Raw genomic sequence first — 23,024 nt, forward strand, 5'->3', positions numbered from 1 at the left:
GGAATTAGAGGGAAAACAGAAACCAACACAGATTTCATTCTGCATTGGTCAGACCCCACCGCATGTACTCAGAGCACAGTCCTAGCACTGAGAATGGCAATGTAACTTCAAAGGAACATAAACTCAATAAGGAGACACTGAGGGAATTATAAAAGTTTACTCTCGAAAATAGCTAACAAAGGAGGCTATGATAATACTTTTCAAATACCCTGAAAGGGAAAATACATAGAGGAAGGTACCCTTTTATCTCAGAGTGCCAGATATAGCATAATTATTTAGGTTACTGCAGGGCAATTAGTAAGTTGGAAAAACATTCTTAAATGTTAGAAATCTATAGAGGGGGAAATTAAAAGGAAGGTGGTGAGTTTCCCCTTCACTGGGTATATTCAGGCAGAAAGTGAGTGTGGTTGTTTTAATTTGGATTACTGCACTAAGTAAGGGAATTGGACTTGATAATTTAAATAACCCTTTCAAATGTCTAAATTGTTATGTTATATTAAAGACCTTTGTGTTAAAAAAGATTTAAATCAAATATGTATAAGCTAGTTCTTGCATCCCAAGCCTTCAGATGATGAATGAGAGAGGTTGGGCTGTTTGATATAGTCAAACAAACCAAACGACAAGTTGTGTTACTAGCAGAAATGATGTGTTTTGTTCATTGTATTAGATTATATTGAGAACGGGGAAACAGACTGTTCAGCAAGGCTTTTTATTTTTAGGAAAGTATTATGTGATAGATTTAAATCTCGGAAACTTACTGAAAGCTTACTAAATGACCTTGGGCAAGATATTATAAGGATAACTTACCTCACAAGATTGTTCTTGAACACAGTAATTGCTCTGAACTCATTATGTAACAGATAAAACTCAAGACAATAAAAATGAATAAAAAGAGCAGACTTCTGGGAAACAGAAGTCATTGAATTGAATTGATTTTAGTGTATGAGGGCAAGTAAAGAGCCTGTTTTTGATATGGCAAGTAAAAAAGTCTACTGGGGCCCACAGAAACCTCTTAATTTTTTTTTCCATTACAGAAAAATGACCTCTTCTTTACCTAAACTTTTGAGAAGTAGCATATGCTCCAGAGATGAAATGCTACTGATTCTGACAGGTTCACCCAGACCGGTAGCAAAAAATACTATAGGTTTGGGTGAACCAGTATATGTGACCACCAGCTGTGTGACAATCAGTTGTGCCGCACAATCTAGATTAGCTAGAAAGTAGGATTTCTAATCTAAATCACACGGCACAGCTGATCCCCCCTCCCCACTGCTCTACTTACCTTTGCAGACTCTGATGTTTAGTTTAGTTTAGTTGTATTAGATTTGTATGCCGTCCCTATCCGTAGACTCGGGGTGGCTCACAGCAATAATAAAAACAATGTACAATAACAAATCTAATATTTAAAAATATCTTAAAAAACCCTTATTTAAAAACAAGATAAACACACAAACATACCATACATAAATTATATAGGCCTGGGGAAGATGTCTCAATTCCCCCATGCCTGACGGCAGAGGTGAGTTTTAAGAAGTTTACGAAAGGCAAGGAGGGTGGGGGCAGTCCTAATCTCCGGGGGGAGCTGGTTCCATAGGGTCGGGGCTGCCACAGAGAAGGCTCTTCCCCTGGATCCCGCCAGATGACATTGTTTAGTTGACGGAACCCAGAGAAGGCCAACTCTGTGGGACCTAACTGGTCGCTGGGATTCGTCGGCAGAAGGCGGTCCCAGAGATATTGCTCCCTTTTTCAGCTATGTATGGCAGTGCCTGTAATGCGCATGTATGCACAAAGTGAACCAGTAGCAGACTTCAGAGGATTTCACCCCTGATATACTCCAAGGCTAGAGGATATATTTGTGTGGTTAATTCTCTACATAAGAGTATTGTCAAATCCTATCTGGAAACATCATTAAGGAAATTTTACCCAACCTGATCAATATGTTTCATAAACATTTTTGTTTAATATACATTCAGCTAATGTTATGTCATACAATATGTGCCTCGCCTACATTCGATGATCATTTTCTTTATGGTATGTGTGTGTTTCATTTTGACTATATATGTGTTTTTGCTTTTCTTGTCTTGAGCAGTCGGGAGGGGTATGGCTTCCACTGATCTGATTCTTCTTTGTAAACTATGCATCTGGCAACTCATTAAAGCCATAAATAACCATGAGTAACTGAAATATGGTTTCCATGGATACAATCCTACTGAGTTACATAAACAGAATGAATAAGAGAATTGTTTGATTAGTAAAATATCTTACCTTTTTTCTCTTCACATTACAATTTGCAAGTGGTGATACAAAAAAAGTGTGTGTGTGTGTGTGTGTTTGTGTGTGTGTATCTAAATAAATAAATGAAGAATCATCGAGAAAGTGCAAAGTAAGAATATTTTTGTATGAATTCAGATATAAATAGATACAATACTTCTGTGCATCTCAAATATGAAAAATACCTCAGCATTCTTCTAGCTAGGTCATTATAGTCTGATTCAGAACACAAAGGCAACAAAACCATCAAATAAAACTGTTATTATGGTCAAAGATCAGCATACAATGAAACCAATATTGTTCATAGTATTGCATTTTTAAAAGATATATCGTTCTAATACATAATGCATTCCTGCTATGACTCCCTATTTTGCATTCTAAGAACTTTTGAAAAACTGGTTTTCATCTACCCTGTAGACCTTTACACTTTTTTAATATTCAAGTTATCTGACTTTTTTTACACATTACAAATTACACATTTCTTTTAATTCACATTGATATTTAATAGTGTCTCTACACTTTTATTTCAGAAAAGAGGTTCACTGAGCAGTATAATACATTATTATTTCAAAATTTTCACATTTCTTTTTTTAATTATTATTTGTATCGATGCATGAACAGTGAGGTATCTGGGTGTTGGCGGTGGGCAGCATAGAAATTGAATTAATTAATTAATTAATTAATCAATTAATCAATTAATTAAATTGAATGCAAATAGTAATGATAGTATTAATATTTGTTATTTAAATCAATAATTAGTAATTTTAATAATATTCTTATACATATTTATATTAAAATATAAAGCTTCATTATTAAATTGTTCAACATTTTAGTCCCTCATTCTAATAACAATAACAGTATCATTAGAACATACATGATGTCACCATCTTTCAACATCTCATCTTTATATCTAACTATTATTTTTAATAGATTATATGAGAAACATGCCTAATAATATTGCCCCTATTTCTTTGTTCAAAATATTTTTTTTATTTTTTTATTTATTTCCACATCCATACACATATTAATGCATATATCTTGAAAAACAAAAAATCAATAACATATATAATTACATAATTCTATATGTATTCCCTTTTATTACAACATTTAAACCTATATCATATTAATTTCTTTTCAGTCTGTATTCCTATTTTTCTTTCTCATTCCCCTCCCACTCTCTCCATTTCTTCCATCAATCTTCTTTCCTTTCTCTCCTTCCTTCTTTCCTTACTCTGTCCACTGTAATTCTTATATTTGACAGACTGATAGGGTATTACCAAATATTTATAATCTTCCCTTTTTAATATTTTTATAACATGTTTATAACCATTATCCTTTAATTATAGGTAAACACTTTAAAATTATTGTAACTCCTACAGGGTGTCTTTAGCCCCTTATGGAGCCTTCCAACAAAGATATTCGGCATGAGTTCACGGATCCCCATATTTTACGTCTGATAGTCCTCCAAATTTTCATATTCTTTTACTAAAACAATAAATGATTCTTGCTAAATCAATTCAAATCATGACCATAAAAAAATATGCTTTAGTTTCTGCTCTTCAAGCAGAACAATTCCAATTTTAAGACACTATATTTTTGCTCATGAGTACAAGTAAGAAAATATGTTTCCACTCATACAGAAAATCACTTGGTTTTGCAGTGTGTCAAATAACAATTAAAAGCAAAAAAAATCATTCTGTATAGGCAGAGGGTTTATTGTAAATTAATTAATTAATGGCATTTGTTTAGCCACCCATCTTAAAATCAAACTCTGGGTAGCTTACCACCCAGGAATAAAAGCAATACTCTAAAACAAAACAATAAAACCCAAAACAAAACCTGGTGCTGCAACTACGTTTCAATGATACAGCCCATTACATTCTCATCCTTTTCTGTGAATCTGCCAGGCATCGGGAAAGAGCAAGGTCTCTGCGGAAGATGAAAAGGGTATAAATCAGGCTATCTGTTCCAGGGGCTGCAACAGATAAGGCTCACTTCTGAGGACCTATAAGGTGGCAGTGTTTAAGGGAACTCTTCTTGTATGGTGGGATGGGCAAATACTTTCAGGAGAGGTTGTCCATCAAATAACCTGGTCCCACACACACCATATAAGATCTTAAAGGGGGTAGCCATCACCTTGAATTAGACTCTTGATATTGAAAAGACCTCTGGTGTTATGTACTATCTTGCCCACATTCTTATTTTAATTTTGCAAAAGTTTAATTGACATAAGCAGAGGACTGTATTTGAAATATAGCCTAAGATTAAAAGCCATAAAGTTAGAGGCTGAAAACTGACCTTTTGCCATTTGATCTATTATGTACAGTACATTAAACTTTTTTCCACCAATCTGTAATAATTGCTCAAAGCCATTATAATATTTAACCTTTCAGTGTTTCCTGGTAGGAATTGTTCTTGGCATTGATAGACTTGTAAGTGAAGAATGTACTCACAGAAATACTGTATTGCATAATTGAGGTGGGTAGCCAGTGTGTTTAGAAAATAACTTTCTCATTTATTAAGGATAGCATAGAAAAAGCATCACCTTCAATACATAATTTAGATGACAATATGAATGTATCACCTATTCAAAATCTCTAAAGAAAAAGGCACTTGTCAAATTAAAGAAGAATACTGGGAAGATAAGATGACAACTATTTTGATTGAAAGCATCTTAAATTCCTTTTCTTGCATCTGTGGCATTGTATCAGTTTAAATCAGGATTAGAAGGAGACATAAAACATTGAGAGTTCAAGCGATAAATCCATTGTCTGTTTCTTAGATAAGCAAACTTTTGAAAATAATGGTATGTTGCAGAGTGAAGCTATTCGGGATACTAAATGTATTACTTGGCTATGTAATTTGCCTTAGGAAAGCTCATATTGAAAAAGTGAATGCCAAGAAAATATTTTTCGATTTGGAAAAGACTATAGGGTTGTCTCAGATTATCTATTTGTTCTATAAATATCTGCCAAACTAAGACATGAATCAATAAGTAATCAATTTGATTAAGAAGAATAAAAGATAATTCATGTGGAAGTAATTTCAACCTCCCTTTGCTCTTAAGCAACTTAATATATACAGGCTTGATTAGCAATTATTGTAGCCTCAGTATAGAAATGTGCCAGTAATTTCATGTTGTGAATGCTACGTCTTGTAAATCTATAATCTTTTTGATATTAGTTTAGCATTTCCAAGTGATCTTTTAGTAAAAGGCATGTATTTTTCTACATATAACTCAATTACATGCCCTGCTGCTTGCTTATACCAAATTCACTTCCAGGACTTTCTTTAAAAGCTTGGTCAGTTGTCAGAAATAAACTATTATAAAGAAGCAGGTCGCAAACAACGAGGCTTCATTTTTGGAGATATGCAAGGCCTGAAATGCAAGGCTAGTCGTCCAGTGAGGCAAGGCATAGTTTTTTGGGGGGGTTTTAGGGGTGGGGGGGTTAATCCAAACCTGTGGGCACTATTTATAGAGCATGCTAAGTGCATGAATTATAAACATCTGAATTAAATATATTATCTTGCGCAGTAACAGATACAGTGGTAGACATCTTGGAAGATCCTTTTCAAGCAAAATGCCTATGCAGACTTTCAAGTCACTCAAGTCATGGTTGTCCCAAAGGTGCTTTTTCAAAAGGCAACTGGGCTTTATATTTCCTTAAAGACATTTCGCTTCCTATCACAACTGAAGAAGCTTTTTGGATGAGAAGCAAAATGTTTTCAAGGAAACATAAAGTCCTGTTGCCTTTTGAAAGATCATCTTTGGTCCTTTTCAAGCAATTGCTGTGAAGCTAGCTGAGAAATATTTTTTATTTATTTATTTTATTTTGTCAAGTACATATTGGTAGTATGCATAGATATAACACTGTTTCTACACATGCAATTGGTTCTAACAAGAGGGAAACATTAGGACAGGGATGGTAGGCACTCTGGTGCACTTATGCACGCCCCTTACTGACCTCTTAGGAATCTGATGAGGTCAACAGTGGATAGTCTAAAGGTAAAGTTTTTGGAGTTTGGTGATGAAATTACAGAACAGGGTAGTGAATTCCTGGCATTAACTATTTGATTGCTGAAGTCGTATTCTCCACAGGCAAGTTTGGAGCAGTTTACTTTGAGTTTGTATCTGTTGTGTGTTTATGTATTGTTGTGGTTGAAGCTGAAGTAGTCATTGATAAGAAGGATGTTATAGCAGATGATTTTTGGAGCTATTCTTAGGATGTGTCAAAGGCGATTTAGTTCTAAGATTTCAAAGCCTAGTTTGCGTAAGATATTCTGTTGCGATTAGAGGAGTTGAGAGCTCTTCTCATAAAGTATCTCTGGACGCTTTCTAATGTATTTATATCCAAAATGCGGTGTCGGTTCCAGACAGATGGGCTGTATTCAAGGATTGGTCTAGCAAAGGTTTTGTATGCTCTGGTTATGATATTACCGAAGAAGAAGCTACATACAATTAGGTTAACTAATCTTTATTTGTTGACATCCTATGCATTCCTTTCTAAATTATTTCTTAACTCAGAAGATAAGCATGATTGTAAAGTTTTTTAAAAATACGGAATACAGCAATAGATTGTTTCATATTGTTGCTATGATCCATGTATAGAATGACCTTCTCATTTTTTTGGTGGGAAGACACAGGAACATCTTCCTGGGCGTGGTAAGGAATGTTCATGAATAAAGACAAATATATATGTCCCAAGATAATGTTGTACTATCCAGTTTGATTTGGTCACCGGGACCAGAGCTTTTGTCTTCTGATCTTGTGGACTCATGATATAGCCATCCTCAGGGAACTTCTCTCTATCAAAATGGGTGTGAGAAGTGCCCTGAAGATGGGTTCCAGCATAAGTCTAAAAGCTTGGAAGACTAAACCTCTGGTTCTGGTGACCAACTCAGATTAAATCCTGAAAAATGTTCATGTTATCTGGCAGACAAAGTCCCTCAGGTAAGAGTTTGCTCGGGATGAAATAACACATTAAAGATGGTTCGATTTTTTGCGAAGCCAATGATTGGAGCAATGAAAAAGAAGCCAACAAAAAGATGGACTCCTTCACCCTTTCTGGGGGAGAAATGAGATTATTCACATTGCATTACATATGTTTGCAAGCATTTTATTGGGCTCATTTGTAAGATGTATACTAGTGTTCAGGTTTTTCTTTTAACCACAATTTTATTAATTGAATATAGTGAGTAAAATGCCATTTAATATGTTGCATTGTTTTGATTTTTTTCCAGTGTAAGACATATGCCTGTGTTTTGGAGAGTCATCTTATGGGGCTTACCATAGACTTTGGCATGGGCTTTGTATGCTTTGATGCTGCAACAAAGGTAAGGACAAGAGATTTGTATCAGTGCTCCAATTCCCAAGAATCATACAATGGAGTTATTTCAGTGATCGATGAAGGAAAATAAATAAGAAAATTGTAAATAGGCAACATGTGATGCTATGGTAATTGGTATTTGAAGAAGGCTTTTACTAAAAGGTGCCAAAGTGAAACATGGTGAGAGAATCATGTGTCAGGGAGAGAAAAAAAACACCAAGAAAATTGATTGGTTGAAAAAAAAAAAAAGATTATAAAATCATATGCAGATCTTTTTTTTTAAAAAAATAGTATGATGAAATTATGTTTTTGTAATCTCAAAATTTAACTTGTTCTAGGAAAAATAGGCCTTCTGAGCCTATGACTTACAGACTTCTTCCATGTCTGAATTTTTGAAAAATAAGCTGTGGATTATATATTCTTCTGCCATAGCAGAATATTTAAATAAGTAGAAAACAAGAGATAAAAAGCAAAAAGTGATCACAGCTAAAAGTATTTGCGTTGGACACTACTATAAAGTATATGATGCACACATCTTGTCCTCTCCGGTCTTCTTCCCATTCTTTCTGGACTACTAATTACAGTGTTTCCTAGCTTTTCGCGGGGGATGCGTTCCGGGACCACCCACGAAAGTCGAATTTCCGCGAAGTAGAAATGCGGAAGTAAATACACGATTTTTGGCTATGAACAGTATCACAAGCCTTCCCTTAACACTTTAAACACCTAAATTGCATTTTTCCATTCCCTTAGCAACCATTTAGATTATTACTCACCATGTTTATTTATTAAAGTTTATTTTTTTAAAAAATTATTAAAGGCAGACGAAAGTTTGGCGATGACATATAACATCATCGGGTGGGAAAAACCATGGTATAGGGAAAAAACCCGTGACGTATTTTTTAATTAATATTTTTGAAAAACCGTGGTATACACTTTTCACAAAGTTCGAACCCGCGAAAATCGAGGGAACACTGTATATCCATAACCCTACTTCCACATTCTCCATAACCCAATGCAACAAATCCTGAGTAATATAAAACTCGTATGCTGAAACTAAGGGTACTACTTCCTAATCAGAGTACTGGTGACTCTAAGATGAATTTAAGAGGAAAAACATAGAAAATCACATTCATGTTGAATCACCAGGAGTTTTTGGTTTGTAATTTGGTCAAACTAAATTGAGCTACCTATCTCATCTTGCTGGTTATTTCAGTTTACCAAGATCAGTTGCAAATATATTATACAGTCATGTTTACTCTTTGCTATAAAATTGTAATACAGTAAATATCAGGTTTCCAAGTAACACCTCCAACGAAAGAAGACTTCAAGGCTTGAAGTTCTTCAAGGTTCCATTTTATTAGAGATATCATATTGGCACATCTGGGAATACCCGAATCTGAGAGTTCCAGGTTTTTCCCACCCAAAAGAAAATCAAAGATCTACAACAGTGATTTTCAACCTTTTTTGAGCCGCGGCACATTTTTTACATTTACAAAATCCTGGGGCACGTCACCAACCAAAATGATACAAAATGACACTCTAAGACACTCTCCTCTCTTTTTCCATCCCTGTCTCCTCCCCCCTTGTATGTGTGTGTGTGAGTGTGTATACACACTCTTGAAACAGGTGAGCGCTGGGGGGGGGTTTCTCTTATTCTTAGTTCTTTTTATCATATGCTTTAAATCAAGTCACTTCTCTCTCTTTTGTTTCTCTCTCTTTCCTCTCATTCTATGTCTCAATCATTTTCTCATTTCTCTTTTTTCCTCCCCTTTTTTCTCTCATTTCTCTCTCTCTCCCTTCCTCTCCTTTTCTCTCTCTCTCTCTCTTGCTTTCTTTCTCTTTTTCTTTCTTTCTCTCTTTTTCTCTCCCTCTTGCTTTCTTTCTCTCTCCCTCTTGCTTTCTCTCTCTTCCTCTCTTTTCTTTCTTTCTCTTTCTTTCTTTCTCTCTCTCTCTCGCTTTCTTTCTCTCTCACACACACAATCTCTCTCTCAGCAAAAAGTTGCGAGACCGGAACCTGAGCTTCCTTCTTCGCGGCACACCTGACCATGTCTCGCGGCACACTAGTGTGCCACGGCACACTGGTTGAAAAACACTGATCTACAAGACCAATACATGGTACAATCAATTCACCATCCCAACTGGGGACAATTCCCAGTCACTCCCATCCAGGTGCAGCTGAATGCCCTTGACTCCCAGAGAAAGGAATGTTGTTACGACTAATCCTTCACCACTCTTTGTAGTCCCCGCTCCTATTTTCCCAGGCACTAAATGCGCAGCCCTGAAGCTCCAATGGAAAAGATGACTTCCAGGGATGACAGTAATGGGATAAAAGCTACTGCATGAAAAGATAATATTTTTGAATTGCAGTGCTCTACTTACAAACAGATTACATTCCAAGAGGCTATTTGTAAGTCCAACCAATATTTTAAAAAAGAAACATGCAGAATGACCCTCGTACCCTTAAAGTAGTAGTGAGCAACTCAGCTTCTTGTCACCCCTTGCTCTTGGGAAACGGTCTAGGTTGACATTTTCTCGGTGGAGGAGACTGGCTTTGAATCTGGAAGACTCTCTGGCATTGATCCACTGCAGCTTTGGCCACTGGCACCAGAGTGGACTGGTCATTCCACAGGCCATTGGAACTCTTACTAAGTCATACTAACAAGACAATGAGGTGCAATCACCCAATACAACTCATAGGCAGAGAAATGAGGTGTACACTGGTTAGTTTTGATCTATGCACAATGGTGGTGCCACTATACCCATTTAGTCCCACTTCGAGTCCTCGGAGAGGGGCGGCATACAAATCTAATAAATTATTATTAATTAATTATTACACCATTCTCCATGGTTACAAATGGGGGTTAATTTGGTGGTGGCTTCCCAATAGCTCATGGCTCCAGGATTCGTTGACCATTCTATCTGGTTCCCCTACTATGAGCCTCTCGGGAGAGTTCAGGGCAGTGGTAAATTGCTACCGGTTTACACGGTTTGGCAAACCAGTAGCAGTGGCAGGAGGAGACTCTATCCACCCGCCCAGACATCAGAAAAATTATACATGCAAAGAGGTTTCTGCACAAACAAAGCATTCCACGTGCCTGCAAGTTCCCATTCCCAAACTGGTAACAAAGGGAAATGGAACTCACTATTGGTTCAGGGTAAATGTGGGTTTGGACTATCCTGGATGGTCTCAGATGGTGTGACTCAACTTCTTTTCTTGTCCATCCCATTAACCTGTCTCTCCCAGGTTGCTTACCAATGTCCCAAATAGCATCTGAGAAACAAATCAGAATCCACTCCACTTCTCACACAGAAAGTTTGATTTATTAGCAGAGCCATATTGGTTACATTTCATCCATTCCAATACTGGTTATGTTTCATCCATTTCAATACTAATTTCTCACCAGTACTCCACCCAGGTTAAGGTTCATATCACATCCCCACACCCATAAGTGCAATAAAGTGGACCAGTATGGTGCAAGGATTCACCTAATTCCTCTTTCATACAGTTGACACAGAACAAAAGATGACGTTGGACTCTGAGAAAGGAATTTGTTGTGCCTATAACTTCTCTTCTACCCTTCCCAATTCCCTTATGCCGTGTTACTGTGGCAGGCCAAAGCATCTAACTCCACATGATGGCTTTTGGCCTGACATTGCTCTTCATGTTTGCCTTTGGCAATCCTCTTACTTCCTGAGGAGTTTGGATCCTCTTTCATGTGGTTCTGTACCCACTTCCACTCTCTTCAGGTGTAAGATGCAGCCATCCTTGATGGGAGACGTGTGCAGCTGCCAAGTGTGTACATGCAGGGCACCATAAACTAACCATTTCCTGCTTTTTCCTGACTTTCAGGACCCTCTAGGTCAGTGATTTTCAACCTTTTTTGAGCCACGGCACATTTTTTACATTTACAAAACCCTGGAGCACATTGAGTGTGGGGGGGGGGGCAGGTGTTGGCTAAAAAAAGTTTGTACAAATTTTTTTTCTCTCTCTTCCTCCCTTTCGCTCTATTTCTCTCTCTCTCTCCCTCTTTCTCTCCCTTCTTTTTTCTCTCTCTCCATCCTTTCTTTCTCTCCCTTCCTTCCTCTCTTTTTTGCTCTCTTTCTCCCTACCTCCCTCTATGTCTTTCTCTCCCCCACCTTCCCTCTCTTTCTCTCTCTCTCTCTTTCTTTCTTTCCTTCTCTCTCTTTCTTTCTCTCTCTCTCTCTCTTGTTCTTTTTCTCTCTCTTGTTCTCTTTCTCTCTTGCTTTCTTTCTTTCTCTCTCTCTCTTTCTCTCTCTCTCTCTTGCTTTATTTCTCTCTCTCTTTCTCTGTCTCTTGTTTTCTTTTTCTCTTTCTTTCTTTCTTTCTTTCTCTCTTTCTCTCTCTCTCTCTTTCTTTCTCTCTCTCTTTCTTTCTCTCTCTTTCTCTCTCTCTCTTGTTCTTTTTCTCTCTCTTGTTCTCTTTCTCTCTTGCTTTCTTTCTTTCTCTCTCTCTCTTTCTCTCTCTCTCTCTTGCTTTATTTCTCTCTCTTTCTCTCTCTCTTGTTTTCTTTTTCTCTTTCTTTCTTTCTTTCTCTTTCTTTCTCTCTCTCTCTCTTTCTTTCTCTCTCTCTTTCTTTCTCTCTTTCTCTCTCTCTTTTTCTTTCTTTCTCTCTCTCTTGTTTTCTTTCTCTCTCTGAGCTTCGCGGCACACCTGACCATGTCTCGCGGCACACTAGTGTGCCGCGGCACACTGGTTGAAAAACACTGCTCTAGGTTGGAGTTACTGACAGGTTGTTCATGTTGGAAAAAGTTTGCAACTCAAAAGTTAAGTAGAGACTATACTTCCCCAGTGAAACAAAATCAAAGCAGGTGCCTTCCCTGAGCAATTAATTTCTCTAACAATAGTAATAAGTTTAAGGAATTTAGACAAAGGTGCCTAGAATACTTCCTTCTCTCTATCCCAACTTAGAACAAATGACACAAGCTGAAATATTTTTATTTATAGATTGCTCTCAGGGTTAGGTGATATTGTTCAAATCTAGTTGTTATAGCAAACAAAAATCACTCTCCACATTACTTGTAAGTCAGGCTGTAGTTCTTCAATGGTAATAGCAAAGCAAGGAAGAGCTTTTACAAATGAAGGTAAATGTACGTACCCCAGGTTAATGTTTCAGGATCCAATCTGGTCATCGGGACTAGAGGTCTAGTCTTCCAAGCTTTGGGACTCGTGCTGGAGCCCATCATCAGGGAACTTCTCTCACACCAAAATGTCACACTCTGGTAGGGAAAAAAATTAACCTAAGGATGGGTTCCAGCATGAGTCCAAAAACTAAGAAGATTTAATCTCTGGTCCTGGTGAGTGACTCAAATTGGATCCTGCAGCTTATATTTTGTATCTTGTTGTGCTTCTTTCGTATAAAATTAAAAGGAATAACCACATAGAGAAACTGTTTCTTTGATGAAATCCAGCTGATATGAAACTGTATGAACAAAGGATATTAATGTAATTATGGGTCCGTAAGTATATCTCTGTAGCAGAGAAAACTTAACATCACTGCATTAATCATAATATCCCACTGGCACAACGAATTGATCAAAGAGAAATACCAGCGGCCCTAGCAGACAGTAACCATTACATTCAGACTCAGTCCTTGAAATACTTTTTCTAGCCTTATGGCAACATACTTTGCTTACTCACCTGAAGCAAGTAATTTGTTCTGACAAGTCCATGACATACCCTCAGCTCTCACTTTACCATCATTACTGCAAGCTTGATCAGTGCTTTCCCATTGATTTTGCCACTCCAGAAACAGGCTTCAGGTCTTGTCAGGCAACACTACTAATTCTTCAAACTACTTACCTGGCCTGAAAACTAAATTTTATTTGGAACTATCCATGGGGCACACTCTGTATTCCATTACTGCGGATGTTGTGTGCATTTTTGTCAGATTAGGTTTTTCAAAGAACTGAGATTTAAGAATTTCAGTTTCCATTCTGAAACTGCATAGTTGCTAAGTGCTTCTGTCAAATCACTCAACAAATTATTTTTCACTCAAGTTGTTGAACATTTTTCTAAAGAAATAAACTCAAAACGAGTCAATTCTTCTTTCCCAGGGGACAATGGATGCCTGAAACAAGTGCCAGAAATAGGTCTAAGTACTATCTACTAAATATTACCTACCAATGAGCGCAGAAAAAATGGCTAGTGTGATCTACAATTTTAGTAACATTTAAACTTTATAAACAGAGCTAAGTGTGCTATTTGCAGCTGAATGAGGACACAATCAACAGTATACAGCCCACAAATAACACAACCATAGCAGGAATGCATTTCTCTAACTGATAGAATTCTTTTCAGTTAATTTCTTGCACCTAATATGATATTAAAATTCTTGTTTGAATTTTTTATCTACTACGGAGAGGGGCGGCATACAAATCTAATAAATAAATAAATATAAATAAATAAATAAATACCTACCTACCTACCTACCTAACTAACTAACTAACTAACTATTTCCATATTATACATGGACTTATTTTAGTTGCCATGTATTTTGAGAACCAAGAAAGTCTACATTGGTTGGTATGGCTACCAGCAGTTGCTGGTTTATTTTGTTCACAAGGTTGCGCTATCCACAATGCAACCTAAAGAGGTGAACTAGCATTACAGTGTTTCCTCGATTTTCGCAGGTTCAAACTTCACAAAAAGTCTATACCACAGTTTTTCAAAAATATTAATTAAAAAATACTTCGAGGGTTTTTTCCCCTATACCACAGTTTTTCTCGCTCGATGACATCACATGTCATCGCCAAACTTTCATCTGCCTTTAATAAATATACATGGTGAGTAATAATCTAAATGGTTGCTAAGGGGATGTGAAATTGTAATTTAGGGGTTTAAAGTGTCAAGGGAAGCCTTTGATATTGTTCATAGCCAAAAATAGTGTATTTACTTCCGCATCTTTACTTCGTGGAAATTCGACTTTCGCAGGCGGTCTCAGAACGCATCCCCCGTGAAAATCGAGGGAACACTGTATACCCTAATAATATAATAATAATATAACCTTTGTTAGCGAACACTGTTCATTAAAACAAAATTGCAGGTGTAGCCTTTTTTGTATTTGGAACTTTATTTAAATGATTCTAAGTTTTCCCAATTTTTACTATCATTTTGATATTATAAATCTTGTCTACAGGGTCTAAAATTTTTGAATTATTGTACCAGAGATGTAATGTTACTGGTTCGGACCCATTCGCCTGACCGGTAGTAAAAAATGCTACTGTTTTGAGTGAAGCGATATGTCCGATGATCGGCTATGCCGCACAATCTAGATTAGCTAGAAAGCAGATTCTTGCTTTGTAGCTAATCTAAATCATATGACACGGCTAATCCCCCCACTCGCTGTTCTGCTTACCTTTGCAGAATCTAATGGCTTCAAAACACTCCTTTTTCAGTGCGTCACAGTAGTGCCTGTTGCACACATATGTACATGAAGCTAATCAGTAGCAGACTTCAGATGATTTCAATTCTGTATTGTACATATGTTTCATTTTCATTATAGTAGTTATGATTTAGATCTGTACTCAGATTGAGCTCGTGGTATTTTGTTTAATCTAGTTTAATAGTTTTAACTATGCAATATTAGTTGTATTTGTTAATTTTTCTATTGTATTTATTGCTTTCCTCCCATGACATATTTTTACATATTTCTTTTTTCTTTAGATTTGTAAAAAGTCGTTATCAATTTATTTTTCATCTATTTCCCTCTGTTTTACTTCCATCTAAACAATATAAATTTCTTCCCAAAGTTCAACATAATAAATCTCTTTGACCAATTTTTCTAATGAAAGGGGCTTTATTCCCTTTGTAAATGTATTAGACATTAAATCCATCATTTTTCTTAATATTTGTGTTCCTACAGATTTTCCCCAGTCATTAGAAAAAAATAATTATTCACTGCTAACATATTATATGCTAAATCAAATTAAGTCAATTACTTACAAATCATTTCATTTATCTCATAATTACTTACAAGTAGCTCAACAATTATTTAAAAATTGTCTTTCAATTAATTTGCAACTAGCTATTTAATGGGTTTCAACATACTAATTATTAGTGAGGTTTAATCAATTTCCAGGCACTTTAGTTTAAAATTATTATATTTCAAGGGTAAAAAATGCTAATTAAAGGTCTTGTTCAAATGTATGTAGTTTATAACTTATGAGCTCCCACTCTATATATCTAATACTATAATTGTGTAGGAGGAATATAGATCTGTATTCGTTATTCACAGACCAATACAAGTAATCCTCAATTTACAACCACAATTGAGCCCAAAATTTATGTTGCTAAGGGAGAAATTTGTTAAGTGATTTTTGTTCCATTTTACGACTTTTCTTGCCACATTTGTTAAGTGAATCACTGCAGTTGTTAAATTAATAACAAAGTTATTAAGAGAATCTGGCTTCCCCATTGATTTTGCTTATCAGAAGTTTGCAAAAGGGGATCACATGATCCTGGGACACTGTAACCGTCAAAAATGTGGGAATTATTTCTTACTAACTGTAATAATATTTGAAGGTAAAAATACTGTGTGTTATCCAATATCTTCACAGTTATTATTTTCTATGGTATTTTCACCGAAGGCCGCCAGTTATTTAATTTGATTTGATTTGTATGCCGCCCCTCTCCGAAGACTCAGAGTGGCTCACAACAAGCAATACAAAGTACAAATCCAATATTTTTTAAAAAAACAGTTTTAAAACCCTTATTAAAAACAATCATACAGCCCAAACAAATCATACATAAAATGGAACAGCCAAGGGGTATATCAATTTCCCCTTGCCTGTCGCCACAGGTGGGTTTTCAGGAGTTTATGAAAGGCAAGGAGAGTGGGGACAGTCCTAATCTCCAGGGGGAGTTGATTCCAGAGGGCTGGGGCTGCCACAGAGAAGGCTCTTCCCCTGGGTCCTGCCAGACACATTGTTTTGTCGACGGAATCCGGAGAAGGCCAACTCTGTGGGACCTAATCGTTCGCTGGGATTCGTGCAGCAGAAGGCATTCCCGGAGGTATTCTGGTCTGATGTTGTATTTTTTGGACTCCACAATTCATCTGGCTGTCCACTGCTAAAGTATTACTGCACTAAATGGGTCTTATTTTATCAATGTTGCTGGCTCTAGAATTCAAATAGCTTTAGCAGTTCCATGTTTTCTGAAATTGGGTCTTATTAATAGGCATTGAAGCTAATTGTGCAGCTTCCAATTAAAATTAAATCATGTGTGTGCCAAGGAAGGGAAAGGGGCCTAGAAATAATTACCGCTTTTCAGCATGCCAAATCCAGCACCCAGCATACTGCAGGCTATTTTTATTCACGATGAGTATAAAATTGCAGGAACGGTGGCTGACGCAAGGATGGTAATTCAAGCTAAATAGAACGGCTTTATAATACACATGATTGAAACTACCTTTTTTTCTTTTTAAATGTTTTCATACTGAGGAAACCCATTTGATGCAGTTAAAAAAAAGAATAAGAATGAGGCTCTTTTGGAACTTGTCATGAGATCTTTAGCAGTCAAAACAAAACAAAACAAAAATAGGGGGGGGGAATGACGTACAAGCACAATAGTATTTTACCTGGTTAAACAGCATACAGAAGAAACCATTTCCATTCTTCATTATTTTGCTACGCCAGAATGGATAAACTTACTTCTGTTTCATTCAATGTGGTCTGGCCTCCCGAATGAAAACAATTCTTACAATGTAATTTGTTTAAAATAGAAGGTTATCTGCTGCCATTATTAATAGTTATCACACTTAATATATTAAATCATAACAGAAACAGTGTAGAGTTTATTTATTTTATTCATTCATTTATTTATTTATTTTGTCCAATACACAATGAGGGTTTTAGTGGCCATATATCTGTATACACATAGTAAATACATGATGAAGGTTATAGAGGAGATACTCATAGTAAAATATATCTAAGAAAGAATAGAAAAGAAGATATAGTAATAGAACATATCAATGAAAGAATAGAAGAAGAGATATAGGAATAGAAGAAAGGGATAGGCTATTATTACATGGGTAGTCTCATGGAATTAAGGTGCTGGAGTAGGAGTCTGAAGAATTATGTCCCTTAGACACAAAAGCTACCAAATGACTTTGGGCCAGCTACTCTTTGTCAGCCCAACCCACCTCATGCATTAATCTGGGGGAAAAGGAGAGCAGGAAGTGCTCTATTCAAAGTTGTACAAAGCAAAGGTAGGGTATCAATCAAATAAATCAACAAGCACAATCTCTACATGCTAATATAGAGTCAAGTTAGCAAATCTTGTTCAGTTATGCAGTTATAGCACTTTTGTGTTTTGTTTATTTATTTTGGCTTCTTCCTTCAGGCGGTCTGCATTTATTCATGAACGTTAAATGCCTTTATTCATTTATTTTAAGCCACTCTATTCTTCAAGTATGGGTCCTGTGCATCCTATATAAGTAAGATGTAAAACAAAGTTATTTTTTTAAGTTGGGAAAATGCATAACCTGCTGTTTAGAATAGTTAAATTTAAAACTCTTTCTTTTAAAAAAAAGAAAATTGTCAAATGGCATCGCAAAGATATCAGAATAATCAGTAAGTGAAGTTCTTTGTAGCAAAGATTTTACAATCTCCATACTGAACCACCCAGAAGTATTTTATGTGAATATCTTAAAATCTGAGCAATTGCTTGACCTTTTAGATTTAGAATATTAGCATCACCTTCTGGTCTGCATGCTTCCTATAAGTATAAAGTTAATGCATAAGAATATCCACCAGCATGCACAGAAAAGGGTAACTTGCCAGCATCTTATTCCTAACATTGAGGAGTTTAGTCAAATTATATCCTTGCTGCTCTTCTAATCCAGCTCCAAGTTTGCTAAAAGTTTATATAAACCTTTTGGGACCCGCATTGTGTGCATACATTCCTTCCCTTTATTTGAATCCTATGCCCATATTCACAACTTTTCAAGGACTTTTGGTTGCAACAGAACAGTTATCAAAGGTTGTCCAAAAAGGCTATTGAGCAATTGCTTGCAGATCATTCCTTAGTCATACATGTACTGTGAAAACCCAATTCAAGCCTATTTACTACAGACAGACAGATAGATAGATAGATAGATAGATAGATAGATAGATAGATAGATAGATAGATTAGATTAGATTAGATTAGATTAGATTAGATTAGATTAATAGATAGACGATAGATAGATAGATAGATAGATAGATAGATAGATAGATAGATAGATAGATAGATAGATAGATTAGATAGATAGATAGATAGATAGATAGATAGATAGATAGATAGAGAGAGAGAGAGAGACAGACAGACAGACAGACAGACAGACAGACAGAAGGAGGGATGTGAGGAAAAGAAGAAATAGGATATTAGCTCAAGAATTAACACTGGCAGATAGATATCTGTATCTTATCCTGTGTCTAAATTTTCATTTTTATATTACTATAGGTAGAATATTGGCCAACATAGATTGTCTCAGTGGGGCTGAGTTATGATTTTATAGCTGAGTTTCAAAATCCGTCATTACTGCTGAAGAAAATAATACAATTTTGATTACTGTTTTCCCATATTAATTTTTATACAATACCTGTTGCATTTTTGTTGTATGCTAAATTTTGCTTCATCTTTCTTCAGGGATAGGTATATTTGTAATATATATATACTGGTTATATAATACAATATGGTTATATAATATATAATATTTGTGTATATGTATAATATAATTAATATAATATATACAAAGGATTATATTTCTAATTAGCAAGAGAGTTTTCTGTGTTTATGGCTCTTAATCTGTAGTTTTCCAAGACAGGAACAAGCCCCATCAATCCATGGTTTCTCTTATATTGTGTCACTTAAGGAGGTTTGATACTTTGTAATTGTATGACATCAGCCAAATTGAGATACAGAATATCCCTCAATTTAAAAAAACCAGTACAGTATTAAACTAAAACTATGCTTAACGTAAGATAATATTAAATCTCAGAAAAGGATTCCAAAACTGTGTTATATGGGAATGACATTCAACCCATATACATTGAATGTCTGTGGACTCTGAAACAGAGTCACATGATAAGTTCCACTCTGACTTTAGCATATTGAGAACTCTGTGCATGTCTAATTGTAAATATATTGGGAATATCCAAGATGCGTGTTTGGAAGGTGGAATTTATAGTCCTTCATCAGTCTTGATTTAAAAGAAAGGATGAATTTTTCCATGGTGCAGATTTGAATTATAAATGATATTTTAGTTTCAAATGATCTATACATCGTAATGCTCATTCAAAATTTCCATCTATTAGTTACAAGTAGCAAATGTCTCTCGCAGTTTCTTAGTAGATCTTCAAATTGCCTCTAAATGGCATTCCTATTTTCTCAGTTATATAGCCAACAGTTACAAATGAAGTAGTTACCAAATCATTGATTGCACAATGGGAAAACTTAATGCCTTGTACAAAGATGACCAAAAAATATTACAGTATACTGACCATTTGTTTAACAAAATGTAAATAAAGAACTCTTTTTCTTCCTGATGTCTCTCTTCTGTTATTAAATAGGATCACTGAAGTTAAAAATGTTCACTTCAGATGAGAGAAAAAATATATTTGCTAATATTGGTAAGATTGAAAATTTCACAGATATGCATTTTCTTCTGTAGCAATTTTGTACATTAATGTATATATATGTATTTTTATTGTTTGTTTTCTTTAGGCTGTACTATGGCGGTACAAGTTTTCCCAGCTTAAAGGGTCTTCAGATGATGGCAAGAGTAAAATTAAATTTTTATTTCAAAATCCCGACACAAAGCAGATTGAAGCAAAGGTAAAGAGAAGAATAAAATTTATTTTATTATTTATTTATTTTATTAATTGGATTTATATCCAATCTCCAAGAACTCAGGGCGGCTTACAACATGTAAAAAACAATGTGAACATCCTAATCCAATTAATTTTAAAACTAGTTAATCTAAAACCCCAGTGGCAATAAAATCAATCACTACCATTCACACAACAAACATACATTACATTTGTCGGCCAGGGGTTTAGAGTCTAATGGCCCCAAGCCTGGTGGCATAGATGAGTCTTGAGATTCTTGCGGAAAGCAAGGAGGATAGGTATAGTGTGAATCTCTGGGGGGAGCCAATTCCAGAGAGCCGGAGCCACCACAGAGAAGGCTCTTCCTCTAGTCCCTGCCAAGCAACATTGTCTAGTTGACGGGACCTGGAGAAGGCCAACTCTGTAGGACCTGATCGGTTGCTGGGACTCATGGGGCAGAAGGCGGTCATGCAGCTAATCTGGTCCAATGTCATGTAGGGCTTTATAGGTCATAATCAGCACTTTGGATTAATTACTTGGTGCAGTAATTAAAGTATCAGGCTAATAACTAGTGGACCACAAGTTCTATTCCTATATTCATCCTGAAACTCTTTTCTCTTTTAAAATATCAGTATTGATATGGGCCAATAATGATACATTTGTTGTGTCATCACATCATATAAGCAGTAACTTTGTTGCTGAAAAGTGGGAGATTGGAGGCTTGTAGGAAGTATCCCATAAAGCTCAATTTTATTCTTTCCTAATTTTTCCTATTTAGTAGGAATACATAACATAAAATCTACTTTTCTTAATTAGTAATGTTCCAGTGGGTTATGTTGTAAGATCTCCTGTTTTGACTTCTAATAACAAAAATATGGATGTGCTTGAGGAATAGCCTGCCCCCTCCCCCACCAAAAAATGGATAAAAAGACTCTTTATATACAATATTCTGGTATTTATTACTTCTAATACACAAGGTCTTGAACCTGTAGGTTTTAAAATTTCTTACAGTTTTATAATCAGAAATTTTCTGAGTTTCTGCAGATTGATAAAAAATATAAAGTAGGTAAACTAAAATTTAGTTTAGACTATTTAAAAGAGAAAACCACAAGGGTTATACCCATCACATAGTACCTTTTTAATCTAATTATCTTTTCCCAATTATTTGGAAACATACAATAATTATAGTTACAAATTTATATTTTAAAATTATAAAAACTGAGTTTTGTAATCTGGGTGTAAAGAAAGTAATTTTGTATTAAGACAAAAATATTTAGTTTGACAATAAATAATAGAACTGGGTGTGTTGTGAATATATTTTATTTTTCCTAAGCCTTGTGTTTGTGTCTTTGCAACCGCTATTTGGTGCTTTTATCCCAATACAAGATAAATAACTGGGTTTGTCCCTCATACCTGATTATTTTGTTTTGACTTTCAGGAATTGGAATTTTCAAATTTATTTGCAGTTCTGCATTGCATCCACTCCTTCTTTGCAGCTAAAGTGGCGTGTTTGGACCCACTCTATGTTGGCAGTCAAGCCACAACTGCCGCTACTTCTGCTTCTGTTGCTTCTTCTTCTTCTTCTTCTTCTGCTACTACTACTGCCACATCTGGCAGCTGCAAATTAAAATATATGACTTAATAACTCGCAGTCCTGTACTTGTATCCTTCCACAAGTATGTAAGACTGCTGTATAAATATTTATCAGCTTATTCCTTGGAGAACAGCAAGCATAACTGACTCAAGACATGTGGCACTTTTCTGCGGAACATGGTCATAAATTAAATCTCAATTTTACAAAGCAGCAGTACTACAATGAAGTTGTAGACCCCATTGTGGAACAATACCTTTTTACTATAATTTGATTGTGCTTTGACAGCATTCAAAGAAAACAAAAACAACTGGTACATCACCATGCTTAAGCATTGAATACAATTTTCAAATCTCAATAATAATAGAGCAGTATCATTTTCTTGTTTCCAAATGTTTTTATATGACATTTGCTCAGCTCTGTATTGAAGTAACATTCTCTTGACAGACTATATATGAAAGAACGACAAGCAAAAGGCATATAGCGGGTAAGAACCATGAACTGGCCATTAAAAGTGATAACTCTTCAAATAAGAAAAGGAAAGCACCTTATATATCATTGCAATTTTGTGTCATTCGGTCACGTTTATTTTGCTTTCAAGCCATTATTGTAATGATAAACATATAGCCATATTAGGCCAACAGTTTTAAAATTAAATATAAATATATTGAAGCCATTCACAGTTGAAACCTACAATATAAGCGTGTTAGACTTTGTGTTTACAGAGAGTGGAAAGGGACTTATGAGGGGATAGGAGGAACTTACATAATTGTGTGTTCCTCTTACACAGTTGTTCCATATTTTTTTTGAATGTTCGTAGCATTTGTCAGAATGCCCCAATATATTTTATTTTTGTCTGTATAAAAGGTTGGATTACAAACAATAGAACGGGAGCTGTCATTTTCTGTGTTTCTGGATTAATTATGGTTAAACTTTTCTTCTTTCTGGTTTCATTTTAAATGTTTCCTATTGTCTTTTTTTAATGATCACAACTGGAAGAGCTCAGG

At 35.6% G+C, this 23,024-nt stretch overlaps 1 protein-coding gene across 1 annotated transcript in view; it reads left to right on the forward strand.

Moving 5' to 3' along the window:
* The window catches only part of SNTG1 (syntrophin gamma 1), a 272,233-nt gene extending 249,447 nt beyond the window's left edge, over positions 1-22,786 (forward strand). Inside the window, exons 17-19 of the mRNA XM_070749155.1 lie at positions 7,513-7,605; positions 20,323-20,433; positions 22,465-22,786. Coding sequence (XP_070605256.1) covers positions 7,513-7,605; positions 20,323-20,433; positions 22,465-22,644 — 384 coding nt within the window. The 3' untranslated portion in view covers positions 22,645-22,786. The remainder of the gene's footprint in view (positions 1-7,512; positions 7,606-20,322; positions 20,434-22,464) is intronic.
* The last annotated feature ends 238 nt before the right edge of the window (positions 22,787-23,024 follow it).

The sequence above is a fragment of the Erythrolamprus reginae genome, chromosome 3 (assembly GCF_031021105.1).
Source record: "Erythrolamprus reginae isolate rEryReg1 chromosome 3, rEryReg1.hap1, whole genome shotgun sequence".
Taxonomy (NCBI): Eukaryota; Metazoa; Chordata; class Lepidosauria; order Squamata; family Dipsadidae; genus Erythrolamprus; species Erythrolamprus reginae.